Genomic DNA, 23173 nt, shown 5'->3' with positions numbered 1-23173 from the left:
TCCTTCATCTCTCCTAGAACTCTGGTTGGAACTTCTCATTTGATCTTTGGTATCTCTTAACTTTGTTTTCATAATTTTTATTTTTTTCTCCGTGTTGTGGATTTATTAATTCTCTTTTCAATCATGTAGTCTTCAACTTAATTCTGTCACTGACTTTGTTAATACTGTATTTTTCTGATATTTTTCAAATCCATCCAGTTTTATTTTGTTTGTTTAATCTTCTATTCTTGGCAACATAGATTCAGTCCCTTCTTTAGTGAATTTGGACATTTTAAATATACTTATTTTAAGATCCACTTGAGATCAGTATCTTGTAGCTAGGCTCCCACTACCGAGTCTGCTAACTTTCTTTCTTATTAGGGGGCTTCTTTATGTATTTTGTAATATTTTTCTCTGCTCATCTTTAGTAGATACAACTTTCACATTCTGTCATTGTTATATTAACTCTTTTCCACCAAATGTTATACAAACATATATATCTATATCTGTCTATATATATATATGTTCTCTATCCTATCTTTTTTTGAAGTGTAGTTAGCACACTTTGCACAATTATATTTGCAGAGGTTTTCCTTCAGTCTAGATGCTTTTCCTTTCTTCTTCCTTGCATTGTGGTTGTGTCTATAAAATCCGAAATAGCATGGACTTATGGTCTGTCTTCTCAGGTATAGGACTTTTACCATTTAAACCCAAACACAACTGAGGGGAACATATGGTCTTTGTCTTTATTTCATTCTTGACCTTTCTGTCCTTTATTTTTCTGCTTTTACTTTTTTTAAAATTTTCCCTCCTTAAAAAAAATACTATTTGCCCTTATTAAATATTTTTGAGGAAAATTTTATAGGTCATAATTTATTAACTACTCATAGAAAATTGGGAATATTAATGTAGTGCCTTGTTTTTTTAGGTTTAAGTTGTATGCATATTTATTCAGTTTTTTTAAGTAAAGTTTTGTAAGGAGATTACATAATCAACCAATGAATATCACATTCCAGTTTGGCACAGATTTTCTCTATGGTCTAAATATTTCTAATACGTGTCAGCAACTAAGATATAAAAATAAATCTCTGGTTCTGGTACATGGAGTACTTTAGAAGCATACTGCTATCAAGAACCTTAAATACTTTTTATAAATAAATCTATAAGAGATATTCCTTATGCCTATTAAAAATTATTTTCATTTCTTAAGTCAGTCACCTGAGGAACACTTTCTTAGGCAACTTAAATTGAGGTAATTTGACATATCAGAAAAAGAATGGCCCATAAGCAGAGACCAGTGTGTATAACAGGATGGCCCTGATTGAGTTACTTAACTCCTAGGTGCCTCTGCTGTCCCATCTGTTAAGTAAGGGTCTCAATAACTCATAATTATGTGATTTCTTTCCCCAATCTATGCTACATCCAAGGCCGCAAGTTTCAGGCTGTCTGTAACATGTTATTCAAATTATTGATTATGTGTCATTCTTAAATGATAAGTGGGTAATGCTTTCAAGGGCAGGGAATGTTCTCACCATTTTGGAGTCCTCTAACCCTAACACTACCTAGTGTTTACAGTTGTTGAATTTGGAATGTGTACCAGTTTTTAGTATCCATTAACAATTTACTTGTCTATGGCTTTATAAAAGATAATTTTATATGTTATCTTTAATTAATGAATAAAATCTATGTGGTTTTCTTTTATAATGGGTTCCCTAAGATATGTGGATTTTTTTTTGCTAAAATGTCGTCAAGTTTCAGTGTTAATTCAGTGCTTTAAAGGCGTAGAAATTACATATTCCAGTTAGTCCTGATCATTTGGGTCCATATCCTTCTTTTGAGGTTTATATAAAAATTAATAACTCTTTTCTAAGAGAAATGCACATACACATATACATGGACACAGCATTTTACATGAATTTAAGGGGTCCTATATGTAAATATAAATATGAGTGCAAATATAAATAAAAACACAAACATGTACAAACATACATTACACATATACACACATGCATATATATATACACACATACATACACATATGTAGGGAAAATATTGTTCTAGTACAATATTAGTGTGCTAATTTAGGATCATTGAAAAATCTGAGATTTATACTTCGCTACTAATTTTTTTAACTAAAGAATTTTATAGTTACTCATTTTTTTTTTTCAAAAAACAGTAACTTCTAGTGGATTTTTCTCAGGGGACTGAAACTGGTTACCCTAAAGCAGCTCATAAACAAGTTTCGTTTGGACCACACAATGACTTTAAAAAAATTGAGCCAACTCTATATTTGGGCCATTTCACATTAAAATAAAGGTTTCTCCTTTTCTTAAAAAAAAAATAAACAAAAGGGGCACCTGGGTGGCTCAGTCGGTCAAGTGTCCAACTCGATTTCAGCTTCGGTCATGAACTGAGGGTCAGGGGATCGAGCCCTGCCTTGGGGGGGTGGGTCCATACTCAGCGGGGAGTCTGCTTGCGATTCTCTCTCTCTCTCTCTCAAATAAATAAATAAATCTAAAAAAACAAAAGACCTGTAAACACTGGATCCACCTTCCCTTAGTAGAGCCAAGTAGTGGCTCCCTTACTACGATGGAACTTGGCTATCTATTTTGCCATAGTCCCCATAAGTGTCTATTGCCTTCACGACTCTGATGGCTAAGGACACCTGCCATTTTCATGTGCTCGAACTGCTGTTGACTTACACAAATTATAGAAATGGTCTTCTGTTTTCATATTTTGCTATCAAGAGAAGATAAATGAAAGTCAGAAAGGGCACATGTTGCAAGAAATACGGGAGAGAGCATATGTATTTCTTTCTGAAAGCAAAAAATATGTACTCAGTCTGCCTTACATATTTATGTTAAGTGTCTGGCCTCTGCTTTACATGATTAAATGGTGATATTGGGTCTCAGCATGAGGAATGCTTGTACTTTTCCTGAACCATTTGGTGGTCTTGTTGCTGTTGCTGTTCGCGTTAGTTTTGCTTTTACTTTCTGGATAATTCAAACTTTCTAGCAAAGCATAGCAGAACTTTACAGCATAAATTGGAGACAGGAAACATGTATTTTTATTGGATTTTTCCTACCTTATTTCTTTTTTTATTAAATATTCTCATTAACCTATTTTTATACTTTATACTCCGTGTGCATTTATCTTTATATAATATCTCAGATCATTTTGCACAATTCAGTATAATGAAGTACAAATAAAACATGTTAACATAACTTAAATTTAACTGTATTAACTGCTTTCCTTTTCTCTTCAGCAGTCCTGCATGCACAGGTGGGCTTGTTGATACCTGGCCATCACTGGAGGACAATCCAGTGGCCAGCTGGCTCTTTGATAGTCTTTTCTCTGACAGTTCGCTTTCTTCCCAGAGGAAACCTCCACCATCCAGTGGAGGTGAAGCAGACCTGCCAGTATTCTGGAGTTGAGCTTGGACCTGCCAGCATTCTGGAGTTGAGCTTGGGCCTGAGAAGGGAGAACAGCTTGCTCTATTAAATTTACAGATTTCACCCTCATTTTCCTTTTATAAACTATAGTCTAGTAGTATTTAGCACTTCTCTCTTTGACTTTATCTGGCTTCTTTACCTGGTTTATTTTCTGTCTCCTCCCGGAGTCCCTTTTCTCCTGTGACACAGAATCTAATAGAATATCTAGCACATAGTAGGTCCTTAATGAACATTTATTGTGTCCTTAATGAATATCATAGTACCCATCTTAATGAAAATCACTTAATGCAAGGGGTGGTACTGTTTGTGTCAACCTTTTGCATCTTTTATGTTTTTCTGTTGACCAGGTGCGCTACTGGAATAATGGAGAAGAAGAATCATCAAGCAAAGTGAAAGTGGCGGGAAATGAGACTTCAGCCAGACTCCGGGGCTTGAAGAGTAATCTGGCGTATTACACAGCTGTCCGGGCTTACAACAGCGCTGGTGCTGGGCCCTTTAGCACCACAGTGAATGCAACCACAAAGAAAACTCGTACGTAGTTTCGATTTTTTGAATGGCAAGGAAGTAGTTTCTGGTAGCCTTCTTTATCATTTAGAATGGACAACCCAACTCAGTAAGCCCACTGAATGTTACAAATCCAATCCCAAACCCTTGTAAACTCAGAGTCATACATATCTTTGTCTTCGTGATATCCCTGAATCTTTAGATAGAAACCCCATGTGAAAATCAATGTGTACAAAACCTTAGTGTGGGGTGTTGAGTCAGGTCTATCCATTTTTCTTTTAATTCCCCAAAGCTTGAGGATTTCTGGTACATGTGAATAAGTTAAATTTCACACCAGAGAGTCAAGAGTCATTTTCTTCTTTTTTTTCTTTCCTACCTTATTTAAAAGATGCCAATGTGCATTAAAAGATTACCATCAGAAGATGTTGGTCCCCATGAATATACTAACATTTTAAAAAATCTGACCAGAGATGTCAGTTGCCTTGAAAGCTAAGTCTTTGTTAGCTATGTATTCACAGGTAAATTCACAAACAGCAGTTATGAGATGTACATAACTTGGCTTTGAGTTACGTTACAGGAAAATCAGTGATTTGCAGTTCCATAGTCTCCTGCATATATTTCAATTAAACTGATAGCACAGGTATATTTTTAATCATTGTATTGTGTTAGTAACTCCTTGCAATGTAACCGTTTGAATTGTCCTTGTCATTATCATCATTATAGCTAATAGCAATTGAGAACATTCTATGTCCCAAGTGCTTTACATGCATTCCCATAATTAAACTTCCTAACTACCACAGGAGGTAGCTATCAGTATTTTTAACATTGTACAGGTAAGGAAAATGGGCATGAAGGATGAAGTACTTTTAACACCATAATGCATTACTTTTATTTACAGAAAATTATTTTTCTTCTTGTTTTCAAAGTTTATTAACTCAGTAAAAACATTTGCTTAACTGGCTTCAAAATGATTTCTATAATGCATTTCTATATCCGTATATAATTACCAAATTTTTGTAAGAAATTTATCTAACATCTGTTAGATAAAATTGCTAAGAGTACCAATAATATAAAATTGAATATCACTGGCTAGCTTTGTGGATAAGTTAAAACATACATAAAACATAATTCTACTACTTTAGATTTTAGTTAGCCAGTGTTAATTTGATCAGTGAAGTTCACGTTCATCTTTGTATTATCTGAATAAAGGAGAACTTGATTACCAATTTACTAGTATAATGAGATTGCAGAGGAAAAGTTTAGCAACAAACCATTATAAATCTTCAGTAGCATACATTTACAAGCAACCAACTCATGTAATAATTCAGTATTGTCCTTCACTAGATATTAGGGGAAGCCTGGCCCAACCTCTTACTCCTAGTACATGGTGGGGTTTAGACTAAGGAGTATGTGGGCTTGGAAATACTTAGTTCTCATAACACCATGACTTGGAAGCTGCTGGTAGCCTCACTGTAGAGATGAGGATGCTGAGGCATATGGAGGTTATTTAACTTCCCTGAGATCACAGACTAAGTAACAGGATAGGCATCCAAATCTACACATAGTCTTAATTGTGCTGTCCTCTCTTTCAACCATATAATCAGAATATCCATGTCTCATTCAACACCCAACATTTATTGGGATTTTTGCTCCAGGCTTAGGACGTGGGTAAGGTGATCAAAGATAGACAGCACTGCTTTGCTCACAGAGCTGTCGTCTGATGGGAATTCCAACAATTGAATAAAATCCCTCTGAAAGTGATACATTCCTATTTCTGCAATTCATTCGGAGTTTGCATGTTGATCTGTAGGTGTTATTAGGGAAAAATTTCCTGTGTTGGGTGGGAAATTCATAGAGATCATAGAAATCCTTAATTATTCTAAGATTAGAATAAAAAGCATGTGTTATATTTTCAATTTTATGTTAATAATTTTTCCTTAAAGATACCAAAATGCAAGTAAAACAGAATCCTTTAAAGCTGTTATTACTACTGTTACTGGCAACTCTTAATAGTCATCCTAACCTTTGACATGGATTTAGCTTCAAATCCTATTTAAGAATTTTGGTAAGGTTTTTGTGATTATCTCTATAAAGAGAATTATCATCATGCTTCAGACATAAAGAACTAAAATAACACCTTTATTATTTGCTTGCTATCTGTTTTCCCCTATGGATTGTAAACTTTATGGGGAAAGAATCCTTCTGTGTCTTGTTCATCCAGCCCTAGTGCCCAGCAAGGTGCTACAAGCCACTTGTTAAATACTGAGTGGGTAGCTAAATGGATGAATGAAATCTAAAGCAGGCCAGCCTGAAGGACTATTAATCAAATATACTTCCTCTTGACTGAACATTGTGAATTCAAAACACTTACTATAGTCTTTTACCATCTTTCTTCAAATGTGCGAGTTTCATGGACTCGTCATAATCAGGGAATTTAGTATGCAAGCCTTTATATCAGTACAGATCTTGGGTGATTATTTTTGATTAATGTAAAATAATACAAGGATTCTCAAGTTAAATACTGTAGCTTCCATTAAACACTTAATTTTTGATATCCAAATACTTGTGTTTTTTAGAAGCATTTCTGAGTTAAACTCTAATTAGCCTCTTTTAAGTAATCTAAAATGGGTCTCTGTTACTTGCAACCCAAGGAGAGCTAACTCTTAAGAACATCTTGTATCTAAAGGCACTGATGAGGAAAAATTGCAGATGGCATGTAAATGATGAGATTTGTTGGCTTCTAAAAGGAAACATATTGAGAATTTTATGTTCAGAGATTGCAAGAAAGAATTTGTAGGGCAAATATTCTGCTTTGTATAACTAAAAAGTCAAGTGATGATTCTGGCTTTCAGTAAGGGTGGATTTAGCACTCAACCAACATCCTCAAGATTCATCTAATAAGACCTCAAACTGAATATTTCTAAAACTAAGTTCTTGACTACTCCATCCACCCCATTTAAAACCTGTCGCTTCTACAACTCCCCATCTCAGTAAATTAAATCCCAATATTTCAGTTGCTCAGGCCAAAAATCTTGGAATCACCCTCAACTCTTCTCTTTCTCTCATGCCCAACAACTGATTCAGAATCTGACTTCTGCAAGAATCTACCACATCTTATTGCTATCACTGCTGTCATCCTGATGCAAGCTGGAACATCCCTCACATGGATCGGGGCAGTGACCCCTTCCTGTTCAGCCTCTTTCCACCCTTGTCTCCAATAGGCCACAGTGATGCTCAGGGTGTCTCATTTCATCTCATGTCAGATAAATACTAAATCCTTATAATGCTCAACAAGGCTTTATATCCATCCTCCAAATCCTCCTCTGACTTATTTCCTGCTATTTTCCTGTTCGCTCATTCCACTTTCACTTCAGGGCCTCTGCATTTGCTGTTCCCTCTGTTCAGAAAGCTCCTCCAGGCATCCAGTGGCTTTCTCTCTCATCTCTTTGAGATCTTTGCTCAAATATCAGCTCAGTGCCACCCGACCGCCATGTTTAAAAGTGCATCCCTCATCTCCTGACACTCTATCTCCTTCCCTGCTTTGTTCTTGGGTAGAGTACTGACAGCTACCACACATTTAATTTGTCCTCATTTATTTGATTGTTGTCTCTCCAGCCTGCTTTGACTGGAAGAAAAGTTCTTTAGGGCAGAGATTTTACCCGCTTTGATCATAACTCTGTCCTCAGAGCTCTGTCTCCAATGTTGAAGTAATCATAGTTGGTGCCCAATAACAGATGTTGAACAAACAAGACTCTCCATCTCTTGGCTCTGTTCCAAGGTGGAATAATTCTTACCATGTTCCCTTTTCAGGGTAGAAGTATTGCTATTTGCACCTTAAGGCTTGTTTCTGTCAACTAAACACCCTGGGAAAAGTGGACTATTCTTTTCTGATAACTCCACTCAGAGCTATGGCTCTTCTTGGCTCATCCCAGAGCCAGTTGTTATGAGCAGTTGATAGAAAACCTTCCCTGGACTGGCCTGAATCACATGTCCAGACCTTACCCCGGAGCAAGGGGATACAATTTCTTTTTTCTTCGGTGATAATTATACATGTATGTCCACTTGAGAAAACAGAATAATATTAAATGGTACAATGTTTTGCACTTTAGTTTTTGTTTTTGCAAGTGGAATGTTTATCCATGTAAGTTGAGCTAAAATCAGTTGCCTAAATTTAAGGAAACCAATCAAGTGTGTCCTAAGGAATTGTAAAGGTAATGTGAGTAAAACAAACACTAAAGGAATAGGAGTCAGAATATTTCAGAAGTTTTTGATAAAATGAGTATTCCTCCTTCAAATACATAATTTGGAAGTTCTGGAGTTTTTGTATGTATAATTTAATTATATAATTATCTACTCTAAGTTATGACTTGGGAAATGTATCAATGCAAAGTTTCCCAAATTTTATAGGTGACCTGTCTTCTCAATTCTTGCCATTCCTTTGGGCCTCCTCTAATGTGTACCTATCTTAAAAATTACCTTCCAGGGGCGCCTGGGTGGCCCAGTTGGTTAAGCGTTTGCCTTTGGCTCAGGTCACGGTCCCAGGGTCCTGGGATCGAGCCCCACATCAGGCTCCCTGCTCGGCCAGGAGCCTGCTTCTCCTGCTCTCTCTACCTGCCGCTCTGCCTACTTGTGCTCTCTTTCTCTCTCTGTCAAATAAATAAATAAAATCTTTTTAAAAATTAGCTTATAATTTTTGCTTTCATCAACTTAAAACTAAAATGGAAACTAACCAAGTATGGAAACTGGTATCATTGCCATAAATGGATGCTAACAAAATAATAAATAGTATAAAATCAGTAATAATAAACACAATGAACAAATAAGCCACTCTCCATTTTTTAATACTAGCAACATGCTCTTGCCTGTTCAAACCTCTAAACCTGCTTCCTTTTTGTTTATGATGTTAGTATCAAAGAGATACTAAAAACCTAGTATCAAAGAGATATTAAAAACCCAGTATCCCCAAATCCAGCTTTCTCTTCAAGCTAACAGGAGAAATAAAGGTAATTTCTCTCTAGGTGACTTAATGTTATTTGTCAGGTCCTCTATGTATCACATCCCAGATATGTATGTGAACTATTCATATCTGTATATGATATACCACCAATCACAGACGGCTATAGAACACTGTTCACTAATGCATGTTCCTCAGATTTAGGAGTGGTTTTTTGTTGTTTGGTTTTTGTTTGTTTGTTTTGTTTGTGGACTTCAGCAAAATGATTTCTGATGTTTTAAGTTCTGAAACAAGATAATAATGTAATATTGAACTTGAACAGAATTCAGTCAGGGAGTTTCAGCTAATATAAGACCAAGTCATTCCTCTGGCCAAATGTGTAAATCTTATGAACTTTACTTTGTAGGAGCTTTGGCACTTTTTTGGAAATCTTCCACTTGCCTACAAATTCTCTAGAAAGTTTTAAATGTTTTGCTTAGAGTTTACAAATTGTATTATTTTTATTACCCAAAGAAGAAAAGATTTTGGTCAAGGAAATTTCTAGTCATTTAAAACAAAGAAAGATCTTCCTCCCTGACATTCCAGGTTGGACCCCAAGAAAAGTCTTTTCTGAGTTTCAGATGAGTTAAGAAAATGTTTTTGTTGTATAGTTGCACATTGAGTCAGTTTCCTATTATAAGTCATTTGTTCATTTGTAATAACTCTAATGGTTCTGAAACAAATATGTCTCATTATTTGGGAGAAAGTATCTTTTGGTGACCTGATTCCTACACAGTGTCACAAGTTTCAACAGTTTGATCACAAATGCTGATATTCAACTCAACTGAACTCCAACTACGAAGTACAGTTTCTGGCTACTGGTGAGAATAACCACTTACCACTAAATCACCTCATTATCATCAAGGAATCAAGAAAAAAATTAAGAAATCTGTTGAGTCTTGCATAAGTAATCACAGCAAGCATATGTTCTTAAAATTCCATATTTTGAAAGTAAATGCCAGTTTCACCATCACCACTATGGAAATATCACTATGGAAAATTCTAGACAGTAATATTCTTAATTTTAACAGCCTCTACTTTTTATTATATAAAAGAAAACATTGTCATTGTTGAAAATTTGCAAAAAAAGAAAATTGTAGAGAAGAAATCACCCATAATCCTGTCTCAGAAATACCATCGTTAATGTTGGGCTTTCTTTTCAGACTTGAGTTCTACAGAATGTTGGTCTTACACAGTGGAAGTATGCTGTATATTTAGTTGCCTATACAGCATAGAAATTTCCATTATCACTAGTAGTTTTTCATAAACATGTTAGTGTATATATAATATTCCATTGTAATTATATACCACACTTTAACCATTTTCCTGTTGATAGATATGCCTTATATTCCTAGCTTCATCCAGTCAACAACCTTTTATTTATCACTTGCTTGTACGCAAGAGGCTGAGGACTTAAGTAAAATCTATAAAGCTGACATTGAGGAGTGTATTAATTAAATACACAGAGGATATCATAATGGATGCTTAAAAAACAATAATAATAAAAGCCTTCAACATAATACTATTTTTCTTACAACATTTGAAATTATTTAAATAATTTTGCAGCCTGCCAATTAGTGTTGCGCTGTATAGTGATATGCTACCTTTCTACTAAAATTAAATTAGTTTTTGTCATTTTTTTTCTACGTTAGAATACTATCAACAGTAGAAATTGAGCTGGAAAAAATCTGTACGATGTGAAAGTTGAGACATAATTTACCAAAAATTTACAAATATAGACCATGTATCAAGTTCTAATAAAGTGTGGAACTCAATCAGCCTATGCTGTGTTGGGCTTCCACCTAGGAGAGAATCTGGAAAGGGAAATTCCACATAGGATAGAATCTGGAAAGTGAAACAGATAAGCTGTATTAACGTATGGTATTCCATGTCTCCCTGCCTTTACAAAAATGTACTGTGTTGCATCAAAGCTATTTAGAATACTGGCTAATAGCTGTTCCAGTCAGATTAGGCTAATCCAGGCCACAGTATCCAACCTCCAAACCTTAGTGGCTTAAAACTACAAGTGTTTCTTTCTCACTCATCCTACATGTCCACCACAAGTAAGATTCAGATCCGATCCATGCCACGTTCACTCCAGGACCCAGACTGAAGGAGCAGCCGCTCACTGGGCTGTGCTGATCTCATGGCAGAGGGAGAAGAGAAGGGCTGAACAGATTCTTCTCTGGCTTTGGAAGCTGCCACTGGGGAGTGACCCATTGTGCTTTTGCTTACATTCCATTGGTTGAAAGGAGTCATGTGACAAAGCCTGATGTCTGTGAGATGCCAGCGAGAAGCAGAAGTATGTCTTCTACAGGCATGGGAACCACATGTCCCATGGCCAAGCTGAATGTCAGTAAGAGGGAAGTATAATCTTCCCACAAGGAGTAAAGGGCAGAGGACTTGCAAAGATCTTAAACAGCAATACAATCTACCTCAAAATACTTGAAACAATAACACAGTCGACCCTACCAGCCAATAATAAGGATCATCAATGAGTCGTTTCCAGAGGATCTAAGAATATAGCTCAGGTAGCTGAGAGAACTCTAGAGATCCCTGAACTACAGCTTCATCTGCTCCCAATGTCTACACCCTTCCTCCTTCCCATCCTTCCCTCAGCATCCACCACCTCAAGCCTTTAGAGAAATAACAAGTTTAAACAGTTACATTGTACAGATTTATTCCATCAAGATGTATTACTTACCCTGATATGTCAATAAAATGCCCTTAAAATATATAAAAACTACCCCAAACTAGTGTTTATTTTAAAAAAGAAATGACAAGTCAGATACCTTCAATGGCCCGGCAGGTATCAATGGTCAGGGATGGATGGCTGGGGCATCTTTTCTTAGGTCCAGCCCATTCTCTCTATCCCTCAGAGTAGGCCCGTTCTTTTCCATCCAGTATTGCAAGAGCAATCAGCAGTCAGAAACCCAGAACTTAAGTGAAAGCTCCTGAGTTTTAAATGTTGGCAATTACGCAAAATTAAAGTACAGTGGGTTAGCCAAAAAAAAAAAAAAAAAAGTTTGCAAGCTGACTGATGGGCTTTCAGGTCACAACTTCTGATCTGAAGTTTCCCAGTTCTAGAGCAATTTCACTCTCCTGTAGGTTTTAATCTAACAATTGCTCTCCAAGGTCTTCTCCTGGTTTTACAGTTGACACACTGTGGCTTCGGTTAGGTTAAGACAAGGACATGTGCCTTGTAAATGGCCACAGTGCTTCCAGGCCTTGGTCTGAAGTATACGAAGTAGATCTTTTCTGTGCTGTTACAAGACAACTCCTGGCGCACAAAAATAGGCAGCCTTTTTATAGATTGTGGAAGCAAAGGGTTCCCACTTGAGGTTTGACCCTAGGAAGATAGAAGAGAAGGGCATTGAAGGCTCAATACAAGGTAACTGAATGTTGCTGAGGATGGAAACCACAAATGGGAATGAAGATGCTAAAGGGAAGATTGGATCATGCAATGAGCAAACTCAACCTCTTCCTAACTTGCCCACTGTTTTGCCATCTCCTGTCACTCGCTACTTGCATGAGTTTAGCCACAGACTCAGAAACCTGCTTTATTATTTTCCTAATATATTTAATTTATTTAATAGATATATTTCTTTTAAAAGGTAACTCTATCTTTTCTAGAAACAAAATAACTAATACTCTTTATTGTAAGGTAGTAGCCATAAGATTTTTTTTATAAAATGAAAACAAAACAATTATTTGAATAGAAAAAGTTTAAAAGTTAAACAGTAAAATGAAACGCAAAGAGAAATAACCCTAATTGATTTTCAAAAAAAAAAAATGCATACCTGAAAATAAGTTTTGCAATGAGCTAATCAGGGTCTTTTGGAGTGTTATTAGTAGAGTGATATTCTTTTCCTGATCACTTGGTTTAAGATGAATTATTTGCATTAAATATTTCCTTAGGTCAGAGTTAGTTTGAATTGTGACTGTGTGTTTTAGGATGCTTAGCAGGCATCTGTGTGCAGCTGGAAACATCTGAGTTATTTGTGTTTGCATAATAGCCTTTGTTCTGTATCACTATTTAGAACCTAGTTTTAATGATCTGTGTGTTGGGTGTGAAGTAGATTACCACAGATGTATCAATATTGGCTTCATCCAAAAGAATTATATGTGAATCAAGAATTGGGTGTGACAGGTTTCTTTTAACCTAACGTGAAAATATGTACATATTTCCAATTTAAAATGTCATCCACCGATTAAAATCATCTCTAGTGGTAGAAATATTGATCCTTGGGAACCACTGATAAGGCCAATGGTTAGAAGTCAGAGAACATGTCTATCTCTTTGCTTAATGTACTCGGAAGGATCCCTAACTCATAAGAAATAGTTATTAAATATGTAGTCAAAGGGAATTCCAGGTAGAGACGTTGTTCCCCAAGGTCTGTGTCATCAGCTAGAATTAGCTTTGCTTCTTATTGCGGGCACCCATATGATGTCAGTCATCATGACTTGTTGACTTTACACAAATTTCATGTCTGTTCCATCCCTCCAACTCCGCTGCAATCATCATCATGTGAACAGACCTTTATTCTCTCTTCCATGAAGTGCTACCAGATTCTTTCAACAGAATGCCCACCAAGATTCTCCTCCTTTTCCCTCTGCTCCCACAAAGATCTATGGAACTACAAAACTGATAGTATCACTTCCCTACCTTCACTTATTTATTGCCTTCCTAATTGCCTACAAAAAAATTCCTTTTCTAGTTCCTTTGGTCTCCTGGACTCTTGCATCTGGCTCCTACTTGCTTCTTCAACTGCATCTGCTCTTTCCCTCCTCCTCCCCACTACCTTGCAACCAGCAGAACTTCTGAGCTCCCTGCTGTACCTTGCTGTTTCCTGCCTTTGCGCCTTGGCATATGTTTATCCCTGTGTTGGACGCCTTTCCCTCTCTTGCCTCTACATATAAAAGTCATAAGTTGCCTTTCAGAATCTATTCCAGATGTTGTCACCTCCTTATTCATTTTTTTCCTTAACCCTTAACACATAGATGTTTCTTGAATAAGTCATTTAATCAATATACCAGTTTTTCATGGTTTTTGTATTCTGTTCTTTCTTTGTGTTATGTTCCTTATCATCTTAGCCTCAGTACAATTGAACATATTCAATCTCAAGTCTCAAAGCTGATGGTCAATGAGTGTTCACTGTCCCCGTTTTATCTTTGTAAAATGTATAGCATTTGTTGGGATGTCTTGGAGAACTTTCAACATGTAGCTAGACAGTTCATTTTGAATTTTGATATGCTGCATTTGAGAAGTGTGGCCAGCCAAATCTTGTCCTGCTGCCACCATGGTGAAATATTTCACTAATACTTACTCTGAATCTTTACCCCATTCAAAATGTTCATTGCATGAATCATTCCTTAGGAACACAAAGGAAATGGGTCAAACTTATTTCTTGATAACACTGTAAAAGTGTTTCCTGGATCCTTGAGTTTGTGCTTTTTACATTACAACATCAGTCATATGCAAAATCTAATTTTATATCTCCCTTTGACAAGGCATTGGGCTAGTGAATAAAATCGACCATATCAACTTCTTTGTGTCAGAGACCTTACTGGACATTGTCTCTGCTTACAAGATTCTTACAGGTTAGTGGGAAAACTGGATATTAATAAAAATAAAGTCACAAGGAAATGTAAAATGTACCTTTGATGAGGATTATGAAGAAAGGTCCTAGTATCTGAAAAGAGCCCCCACTTTAGTCTGAGAAATCAGGAAAAGCATTCCTGTGATAGTGGAAGTAGAGTATATTTTGTGACATTCTTGATTAGTATTCATTTTCACATCATTTACAAATCTGTGATCAGTCATTCAGGAGTTAAATAAGGCCTCAGCTACTCAGCACGGTATAATATGGGCGGCATAGACTTTGGAATTAATCAGATCTGGCTTGAATCCACATAATACCTCTTACCAGCTGTGTCGCTTAGCAAGTTCTTGCTTTTAATTTTTAATTGTGGTAAAAATACACATAACATGAATTTTCCATCTTGCCCATTTTTAAATGTACAGTTCAGTAGCATTAAGATTGGTTGTTGTGTAACTGATTCTAGAAGTCTTTCATCTTATAAAACTGAAACTGTGTACCCATTAAGCAATAATCCCCATTCCCAGCCCTCAACCCCTAGCAAGCACCATTCCCCTTACTGTCTTTACAAATTTGACAGAAATTACTCTAGGTACCTCATATAAATGGAATCATACAGAATTTGTCTTTTCTTGACCAGCTTATTTCACTTTGCCTAATAGCTTCATCCATGTGGTAGCATGTGTCAGCAAATTTCCTTCCTATTTAAGGCTGAATAATACTTCATCTTATGTATATACCACATTTTGATTATCCATTCATCTGTTGACAGACAATTAGGGTGCTTCCACGTTTTGGCTACTGTGAATAATGCTGTTGTGAACATGAGTGTACAATTTTTTTAAGTCTCTGGTTCCAGATTACCCATGTACAGAAACGGACATTATTATAATGCAATGAAAATTAAGTAAATTATATTATATAAAAGCACATTTTACCATGTCCATATGATAAATGTTTAATAAGCATTTAGTTACTAACAAATAGGATTTTGAACTTGGAAGGAAAGTTTATTTGGTGTAGAATTTTCCAGATGATGTTATTCTTATCAGTGGTGGTAAGAGATAATTCGAGGGTGGTTCACAAATACTTTTTTTTTTAATTTAATAATGCTTCATTTATTGGATAGTACCGTAAGAACGTAACTAGCATATCAAGCCCATGCTAGTGTATTAGTGTTTGGGATGAAGCTAAGGTAATTGTTTATGTTTTTTTTTTTTTAATCGAGTCTTCTTTTTAAAGATAGCAAAAATTATGAAAGTGGTACATGATTTGAGGCTCAGAAAACACTGATATGATTCAAAATAAGAGTAATCAGGGGCACCTGGGTGGCTCAGTCGTTAAGCGTCTGCCTTCGGCTCAGGTCATGATCTCAGGGTCCTGCGATCGAGCCCCCGCATCGGGCTCCCTGCTCCGCGGGAAGCCTGCTTCTCCCTCTCCCACTCCCCCTGCTTGTGTTCCCTCTCTCGCTGTGTCTCTCTCTGTCTAACAAATAAATAAAATCTTTATTAAAAAAAAAGAATAAGAGTAATCAGACCCAGAACAAACCTTAATGTTTTCTTCCTTTCCCTTTTCCTGTTTCGTCTGTTTATTCAAAAAAGTATTCGATCGAGGCTGCATTCATTCACCTCATCTATTTTTGGGCTGATACAAGATAAGCCTCAGTGTCATACTTGCAGTCATCTCTTCTACAAGACTAGTGTTGGAAGAGATGATTCAGCCAACATTACTCAAGTTGGATATTAATAAAATCCAACCTCCCAAGCATGCACCTTTCAGTAAAACAGACCTTACTGCCTTTGCTCCCTGAGCCGCTTCCAGCGGAACCTGGCCCGTTACACTAACTGTCAGGACGCAGGAAATCACAGACTTCGGGAAAATGTTCTAAGGCTGGTGCATTCATATCATTTGCCCTAAGTCACCAGAACGTGGTCATCAGTCTTTCAACCCTAAGGCTACTGCCGTTATATACATTTTTGTTATCAAAGCAGTGCAGCTTGAACTCTCTAAGTCGTTGCTAATGCCAGATCACACCATTTCAAAGGCAGCATAGAGTAGTGTGAAAGAGTAGACACGAAGCAAAAGAATCCGCAGCGAAGACAGTCTTGTTTGGTGTCATTAGTCACATAAAAGTATCTGAGAGCTCTTCCCATCTGTAAGTTCAGCCGTCTTTCCCTCGTGGCATGAGTCAATGATGTTTAGAAATTTCCCTGCCTAGCCAATATTTTATATCATTTTCCCATTACAAATTCAGTTAACCAGATCACATTCTGTGGCTAAATCCACAAGTACAACATATTTCAGCACTGCTTTGGGCAATTGTGATGCTGTGGCCAAATGGATAATATTGTGTTTGTTTTGTGCTTGGCAGGAAACTGAATTTTAATGTCCTGACTGCTGCCGCTGAACCCCCTTTCCCCAGCATGAGTATGCTGTCTGGTGTTCGTGAGAGGGAACTAAGCTATGAATCCAAGTCTTTAAACCTCAGAGAATTTCATTCATTATCGAATGGAATTCTCATTAATGTTTTAGGGTTTCGCCTTATTTTTCTCAAAAACTGATTTAAAACTTGGAAAACGAAGAGTGAAATATAGACTCTCTGCTGCAGTTTTTCATGTGAATAGCTGTTACTTCATGGGGATAAATAGAAGTAGCCCTTATCTTTGATTGCCTCCCGTTTGCCTATCTCATCACACAATGCTGGCTTAAAAATCATCCACACTACATTTTGTGCGTCTTTAATCTGCTCAGTTGGCAATTTCTCTCGGCCTCTGTGTGGATGTGTGAAAGTGGGTCACACCGCCTGCCTTTCCTGGTGCATCAACAAGCGTCCCTCTAGTGGTGGATAAAGGAATTTCCTTATCTCTACTATCAACGTGTTTCCAGAAAAGGACGACCCACAGCCACGAGTGAGAAATGTCCTCAAAGATGTGATGAATATGATTAAATGAATTCTCACAATTTCACTGAAGAACCTTTTGAAAAGGAAATTTAGCTACCCTTATTTTTTTTTCTGATTCCGCCTATATGCTGCATATTACCAAAGAGATTTTGCTGTATTTTTATAAGCCTCCTATAACCGTCCTTTATCTGTTCTATGTAAAATGTCGTTCATGTTCAAATCTGGTTCATTTTCTCATTTTGCATTTCAAGCTCCCAGTCAGCCACCAGGAAATGTTGTTTGGAATGCTACAGACACTAAAGTGTTACTTAATTGGGAACAAGTTAAAGCAATGGAGAACGAATCAGAAGTAACGGGATACAAAGTAAGATATTTGCAATGCTTTCTTTTCCTATTCCTGGCAAGGGAAGCTCAGTTTGAATGATTTTTCTAACTCTGATAATACGGTTGCCGCAATCTGATTTTAACATAGATATCAAACTTTTTATAAAAAGGATATTTTCCCCCAAATGTCTGATTTCTTAAATATAAATTTAAGGGAAGTAATTCTGGTCATGCAGGGATTTGGGACAAAATGTTTGTAAATTGTTCATGATGTTAATTACTTTGTTAATTCTGATGCCCCCCCCCCCCAATACTACTTAAAAAACAATGGAAATCGTTAGCTCTAGTCTGTTGGTCTGGCTTTCGAGATCAGTACAGTAGGGTCTTGCCCCCTCTCTCCAACCTTCCAAATGCCCAAGCCAGCTGATCTCTTCCATAGAAGAAGTTCACTCTTCCTCCCCTCCTTGATTTTGAGGACTTGATGATTCTAGTGTGTGCTGACCCCCAGCCTAAGACCTATGAAAAGAGCTATGAATTAAACTTATATTCTGGTGAATATAACAAGACAAACAATATGTAAGTGAGGTAACTTCAGAGTAATCAGTTCTATGAAACAAAGTAAGAGTAGGCAATGTAAGAAATAAGTGTATCTGTTCATGCATTTTAGGTGTTTTATAGGACTAGCAGTCAAAATAATGTACAAGTGCTGAACACAAATAAGACGTCAGCAGAACTTCTGTTGCCCGTTAAAGAGGACTACATTATTGAAGTTAAGGCCACCACGGATGGAGGGGATGGAGCTAGTAGCGAACAGATCAGGATTCCAAGGATAACCAGTAAGTTGGTCAAAGTCAACATTCACTTTATTGATAACATCAGCATTATGAACCCCCAAGAGTGAGTCAGTCAATGTCCTTCTGTCCATTTCTCCTCCATGATGTCCTCCGTCCGAATGGTAGGAAGGTTTTGGAATATGAGAGATGATGGTAACAGAAATTTCGCATGAGTGATACAAAATATGAAGAAAGATAATAATAACAAATAGAAAAGACATCAAAAAATATTTAGCAGAACTTTATTAATCTGAATTTTTTTCCTCCTTATGAGCTATGCCCAAATTTGCCTTTGGATTGCCTCTAAAGAACAGAATTTCTTAAGCATTTCTCAAGGGCAGTGTTAAACCCACAAACTAGTTTTAAGATCTTTGTTTGCCTCCTAGAAATTATACATGAATCTTATCAGTTCTTTAAAAAGTGGGAAATGTAACATTGTTAAGGTCATAAACTGCTTGGCCAGACCAAAACACTTCTAAAAAAAAAATTCTTCGTTTCTGATTTCGAAGGAGGTTCACGCTAACTTTTCCTTTCAAAATCCAAATTAAACCTATTTTACAATAGAAATTACACTTTTAGAATTAAGGGAAACAGACTCACATTCATATTTTATCAGTGACAGTGGTAGAAGAAATTTCATTTATTCTTTCAAATCTCAAATCTGGAGTTTGGGGACCTCAGTTTAAGTAGAGTAGAAGCCGTCTTGTCTTCTATTCTGTAGTTCTCAGTGACATAAATAACCTTGTTTCCTGTTTCCTTTCACGGGGCTTGACCTAGTCTGTAATCTTGGGCATAAGATTAAAAGCTCTCTCTTTACCCTTAGAAAACAAAATGACCGACATCATTAGGAAGTAACAAGAAAGAGGGATATGGAAACTTGGAAGAATTTTATCTTTATGTGAAATCATAAAGACTGCCATACTTAAACTAAAACAAACAAATAACTAAACTATACCAAGAAAATGGGAAGGGTTTATCTTAGAACTGAGTTCCACAGCGTAAAAATCTATAAAAACCATTTCAGACTATAGATCTTTTAAAAACTGTATGCACTTCAACAGAGCAAAACTAGAAATTTAAGCTTGTTATGATTATTATTACATAGGTTTTAAAGTAATTAAGATAGGCTCTCTTACTCCTAGAATAGTGCAAGATGTAGAGTTCACATTCTAATATGGCCGGAGTAGTAGATTCTATGCTTTTGCAGGAACAGACACGATTTTTGCATTTTAGGGCTGCTGAGTCAAGAGTAGCCTTTTCATCTGACATGCGCCGTCTGCTGAGCTTGCAAGGACTAGAGCAGACAAGGCCATCTCTAGGAAAATGGAGCTTTTATTGATTGCCTTTAAAAAAAAAAAAAGATGATGTTTTATATTATGCCTAATAATTTATCTAGAAATGCATAAAGTAGAAACAAACACAGATTTTTCCAAACTCTTATCCAGTGAAGGTTTCTTTAATTAAACCATTGAATTATCTCAAAATTGTCTGTAATAGAGTGTGTTTTCAAAATGATTAAGTTGTTTTTGCAATTTCAATTAAAGTTAAATAATATTAGATGAACAAAGCCTAGATTCATTTTTTAAAAAACTTAAGTACATCGGCATTTTTAGAGATATTCTTGGCAAGTAATATATGCTACATTGATAAATAAAATGAGAGCTAATAATAACTTGTGATTTTAGGTTAGGTTCATGGTATGATTTGATTTTGATAGGAGAGGCATTGCTTTTGCCCTGATAATTTATATTGGTAAAAATCTTTATTAATGAGTTATTTATCATCTTTGACAGATATGGATGCAAGAGGTTCTACTTCAGCCATCTCAAATGTCCACGCTGTGTCAAGTTATATACCTGTAGTATTGTTCTTTGTTGTAAATGCCTTGTGGTGATATTAACTTTTTTTTATTATTTACTAGAAAGTTAATTGGTTACAAAAAAAGTGCTTTCATGAAATGCGGTGGTTATGCATGTTTTTTTTCCAACTCTGTATTTTTAACTTTCTATAGGTAAAATATGAATATAATAAAAAAAACAGTAAATCCTTTTAGGGGAATCTGAAATGCCTTAATATTTACTTGATAAACCAAAGGAATTTACATATTACCTACATTAGACTTTTGATAAAGATCTTCGTAAGCTATGATTTTAAGCACTGCCTATGGATAGACTCACATGCTCTCATGTGTACACACACACACACACACACGTGCACACATGTTTGTTTGTTTGTTTTTTTAATGTAGAAAAACTCATTTAATCCAAACGTTATTTTCCCATGATAACAGCATTGCTCAGAAGACTTAATCAGTATTATTTTGATATGCTCATTTGAAATACTCAAGGGTGAAAATACATTTTTTAAATTACCCTGTTTGGAAGAGGGTGCATGTGATTCAAAAGAATGTTGGAAAATGCTACACCAGAGGTGGGAACAGTCCTATTTTGTTTAGGCATGACAAAGTTGCGAGATTCTTTACAAATCACCCTGCTCACTCCAGTTCTCAATTTTTCATCTATAGACTGTGGAGATAATACCCAGCATACCTGCCCCTGCCCCGTGCATCGTTTGTTAAGAGATAAAGAAGGGAATGTGAAAGTGTTTTGTTACCCTTAACATGCTGAATCTTTGCAAAATATTAATAAGAATTTATTTAACCATATAAAAGTCATACGGACCAGCCACTTTTTTAAAGCTTGCATTCTATTATGGGTAATGCTTTCTTTTTTTCAATGATATTATGAAATTGAAATGATCCCATTTTATTCTTTCTCAACTGTTAAAAAAAATTTAAAAGTAATTGTTTCCTTCACACCTGCGAACAAGCTTTCAGGTTTTATTAAAACACGGTGGAGAAAATAAGGAATGATCTGACTCTCAACTCAAATATTAAACAAAATTCACACAATTCTTCATTTCCAATTTCTGATTCCATTAAGGGACCCTCTCTTTTTTGGATGGTGGAGATGGTTTTTTAATGAAATCCAACCGTCTATCAGAGTGAGTCTGGCAGGCTTTTTAGTTCCTGAGTTAAATTTGTAATAGACCCATGGCAATGCTGCTGACTTTGATATGTATGACTCAGTCTTTCAATATGTGGTTTTCAAAAGATTGTTGAAGACATGACTTCATAGCAATATGTAAAGTATATATGAAAATCGACAGATTGAGTGTTAGACATTGCGAAATCAATTTTTTACCTCTTTCCTACCAATTACACATTTTGCAAGAACTTGTTCTTCTTTACAAAGATATCAGAATTTGAAACCAACAGTTCAGATATCAAAAAAGTATAGAAAATAGCAAAATTCTGATACCATCATGAAATATTACTTTACGTTGAAAGATTACATTTGAGATAAAGTCATTATACACAAAGGAGAAAAATATTTATAATTTTCTCTGCAAGGTCTGTATATAATGTATATATCTAGAAAAAATCTGGATGACTAGTAGATTTCATATGACCATTGTTATTTCCAGTCACAAAGTGGGGAAACACTTTCTCCAATACCTGTATTTTATGCTACATGTAATGGAATTGTACCTTTTTATTATTTAGTAATTCTGATAATATGTTCCTATACTTTCCATTTTCAAGATGATTACTCTATTGTTTCCTGGCATTTGTAGCAATATATCTCCATGAGATATGTACTTTGTTTCATATTGAAAAGTATAAAATTTATCTTTAAATTCTGTGTGTGTATCCTATGGTTATCTGTATGTATTATTTTCTATTATTCGAATAAAATTTATAACAATCAAATGTCCATGCATGATTCATTGTGGTATGGTCAAAAAGAATATTTTAAGAGGGGAAATGGGACGGCACCATAATAGTTATGCTGATGCTATCATTTCTTATATTTTTCAGCCAAATTTTAATCTTTCCATCTTTTAAGGGGTTTTTTAAAGTTATTTTTATACCCTACTGACTTAGTAAAAACAGCAGTTTAAAACAGTGTCCTTTATATTAAAAATATTTCAGGTATGGGGAGAGAGGGAGGGGAAGTAGAAAATTCACTTTACATAATTATGGTATCTAGTTTCTAATGACTTGACTTGGTTGATGGTGTCTACCCACATTTTTGACAAATATTTTCTTAAGATTAATATCAACTTACCAAGTCCCCTATAGTTTCTCACTGGTATCAGTGTTTGAGGCTTCCTAAACCACCCTTGTAGTGTAACGTATTCTAAATATTCCAAAAAATATACTAGAAAAGATTAATTTGTAATTAGTAAAGAGTTCTAAATATTATTGTTGATGTAAGGAAAATTCACAGTAAAGTAATAATTCAACTGTTTTCTTATATTTAGAGGCAGGACAATCAAGTTGGGAAAGTATGTGTAGGGCTTGTGCCAGGGGTGAGTGTGTGTGTACCTGTGTGTAGGGAGGAGTGATTTTGAATTTACTATGGTTGTACTAGGTGTATTAGTGTACCTTAATGAAGGGAAAGACTGAGGGAATATGCAGAAACAGATTATGTCATTAAAACCCGTGCCCGTGTCATCTCGGTCTGAATTACACCCTCACTAATTAGGGCCGTGTGACCTTGCTTACATTCAGTAACTTCCCT

The 23173-nt window shown here is 35.9% G+C and overlaps 1 protein-coding gene across 4 annotated transcripts in view; it reads left to right on the top strand.

Moving 5' to 3' along the window:
• Positions 1-22351, top strand: part of CNTN3 (contactin 3) — a 331836-nt gene extending 309485 nt beyond the window's left edge. For 3 of the 4 annotated variants that reach the window (XM_032411781.1, XM_032411779.1, XM_032411780.1), the window contains 4 exons: positions 3779-3962; positions 17682-17794; positions 18422-18590; positions 20381-22351. In XM_032411781.1, the coding sequence (XP_032267672.1) occupies positions 3779-3962; positions 17682-17794; positions 18422-18590; positions 20381-20481 (567 nt within the window). In that variant the 3' untranslated portion in view covers positions 20482-22351. The remainder of the gene's footprint in view (positions 1-3778; positions 3963-17681; positions 17795-18421; positions 18591-20380) is intronic. The other variant, XM_032411782.1, reaches the window with a different exon arrangement.
• The last annotated feature ends 822 nt before the right edge of the window (positions 22352-23173 follow it).

Source organism: Phoca vitulina, unplaced genomic scaffold, assembly GCF_004348235.1.
Source record: "Phoca vitulina isolate PV1807 unplaced genomic scaffold, GSC_HSeal_1.0 scaffold13, whole genome shotgun sequence".
Classification (NCBI taxonomy): domain Eukaryota; kingdom Metazoa; phylum Chordata; class Mammalia; order Carnivora; family Phocidae; genus Phoca; species Phoca vitulina.
The sequence above is the reverse complement of the archived record's forward strand: the minus strand, read 5'-3'. Positions and strand labels throughout refer to the sequence as shown.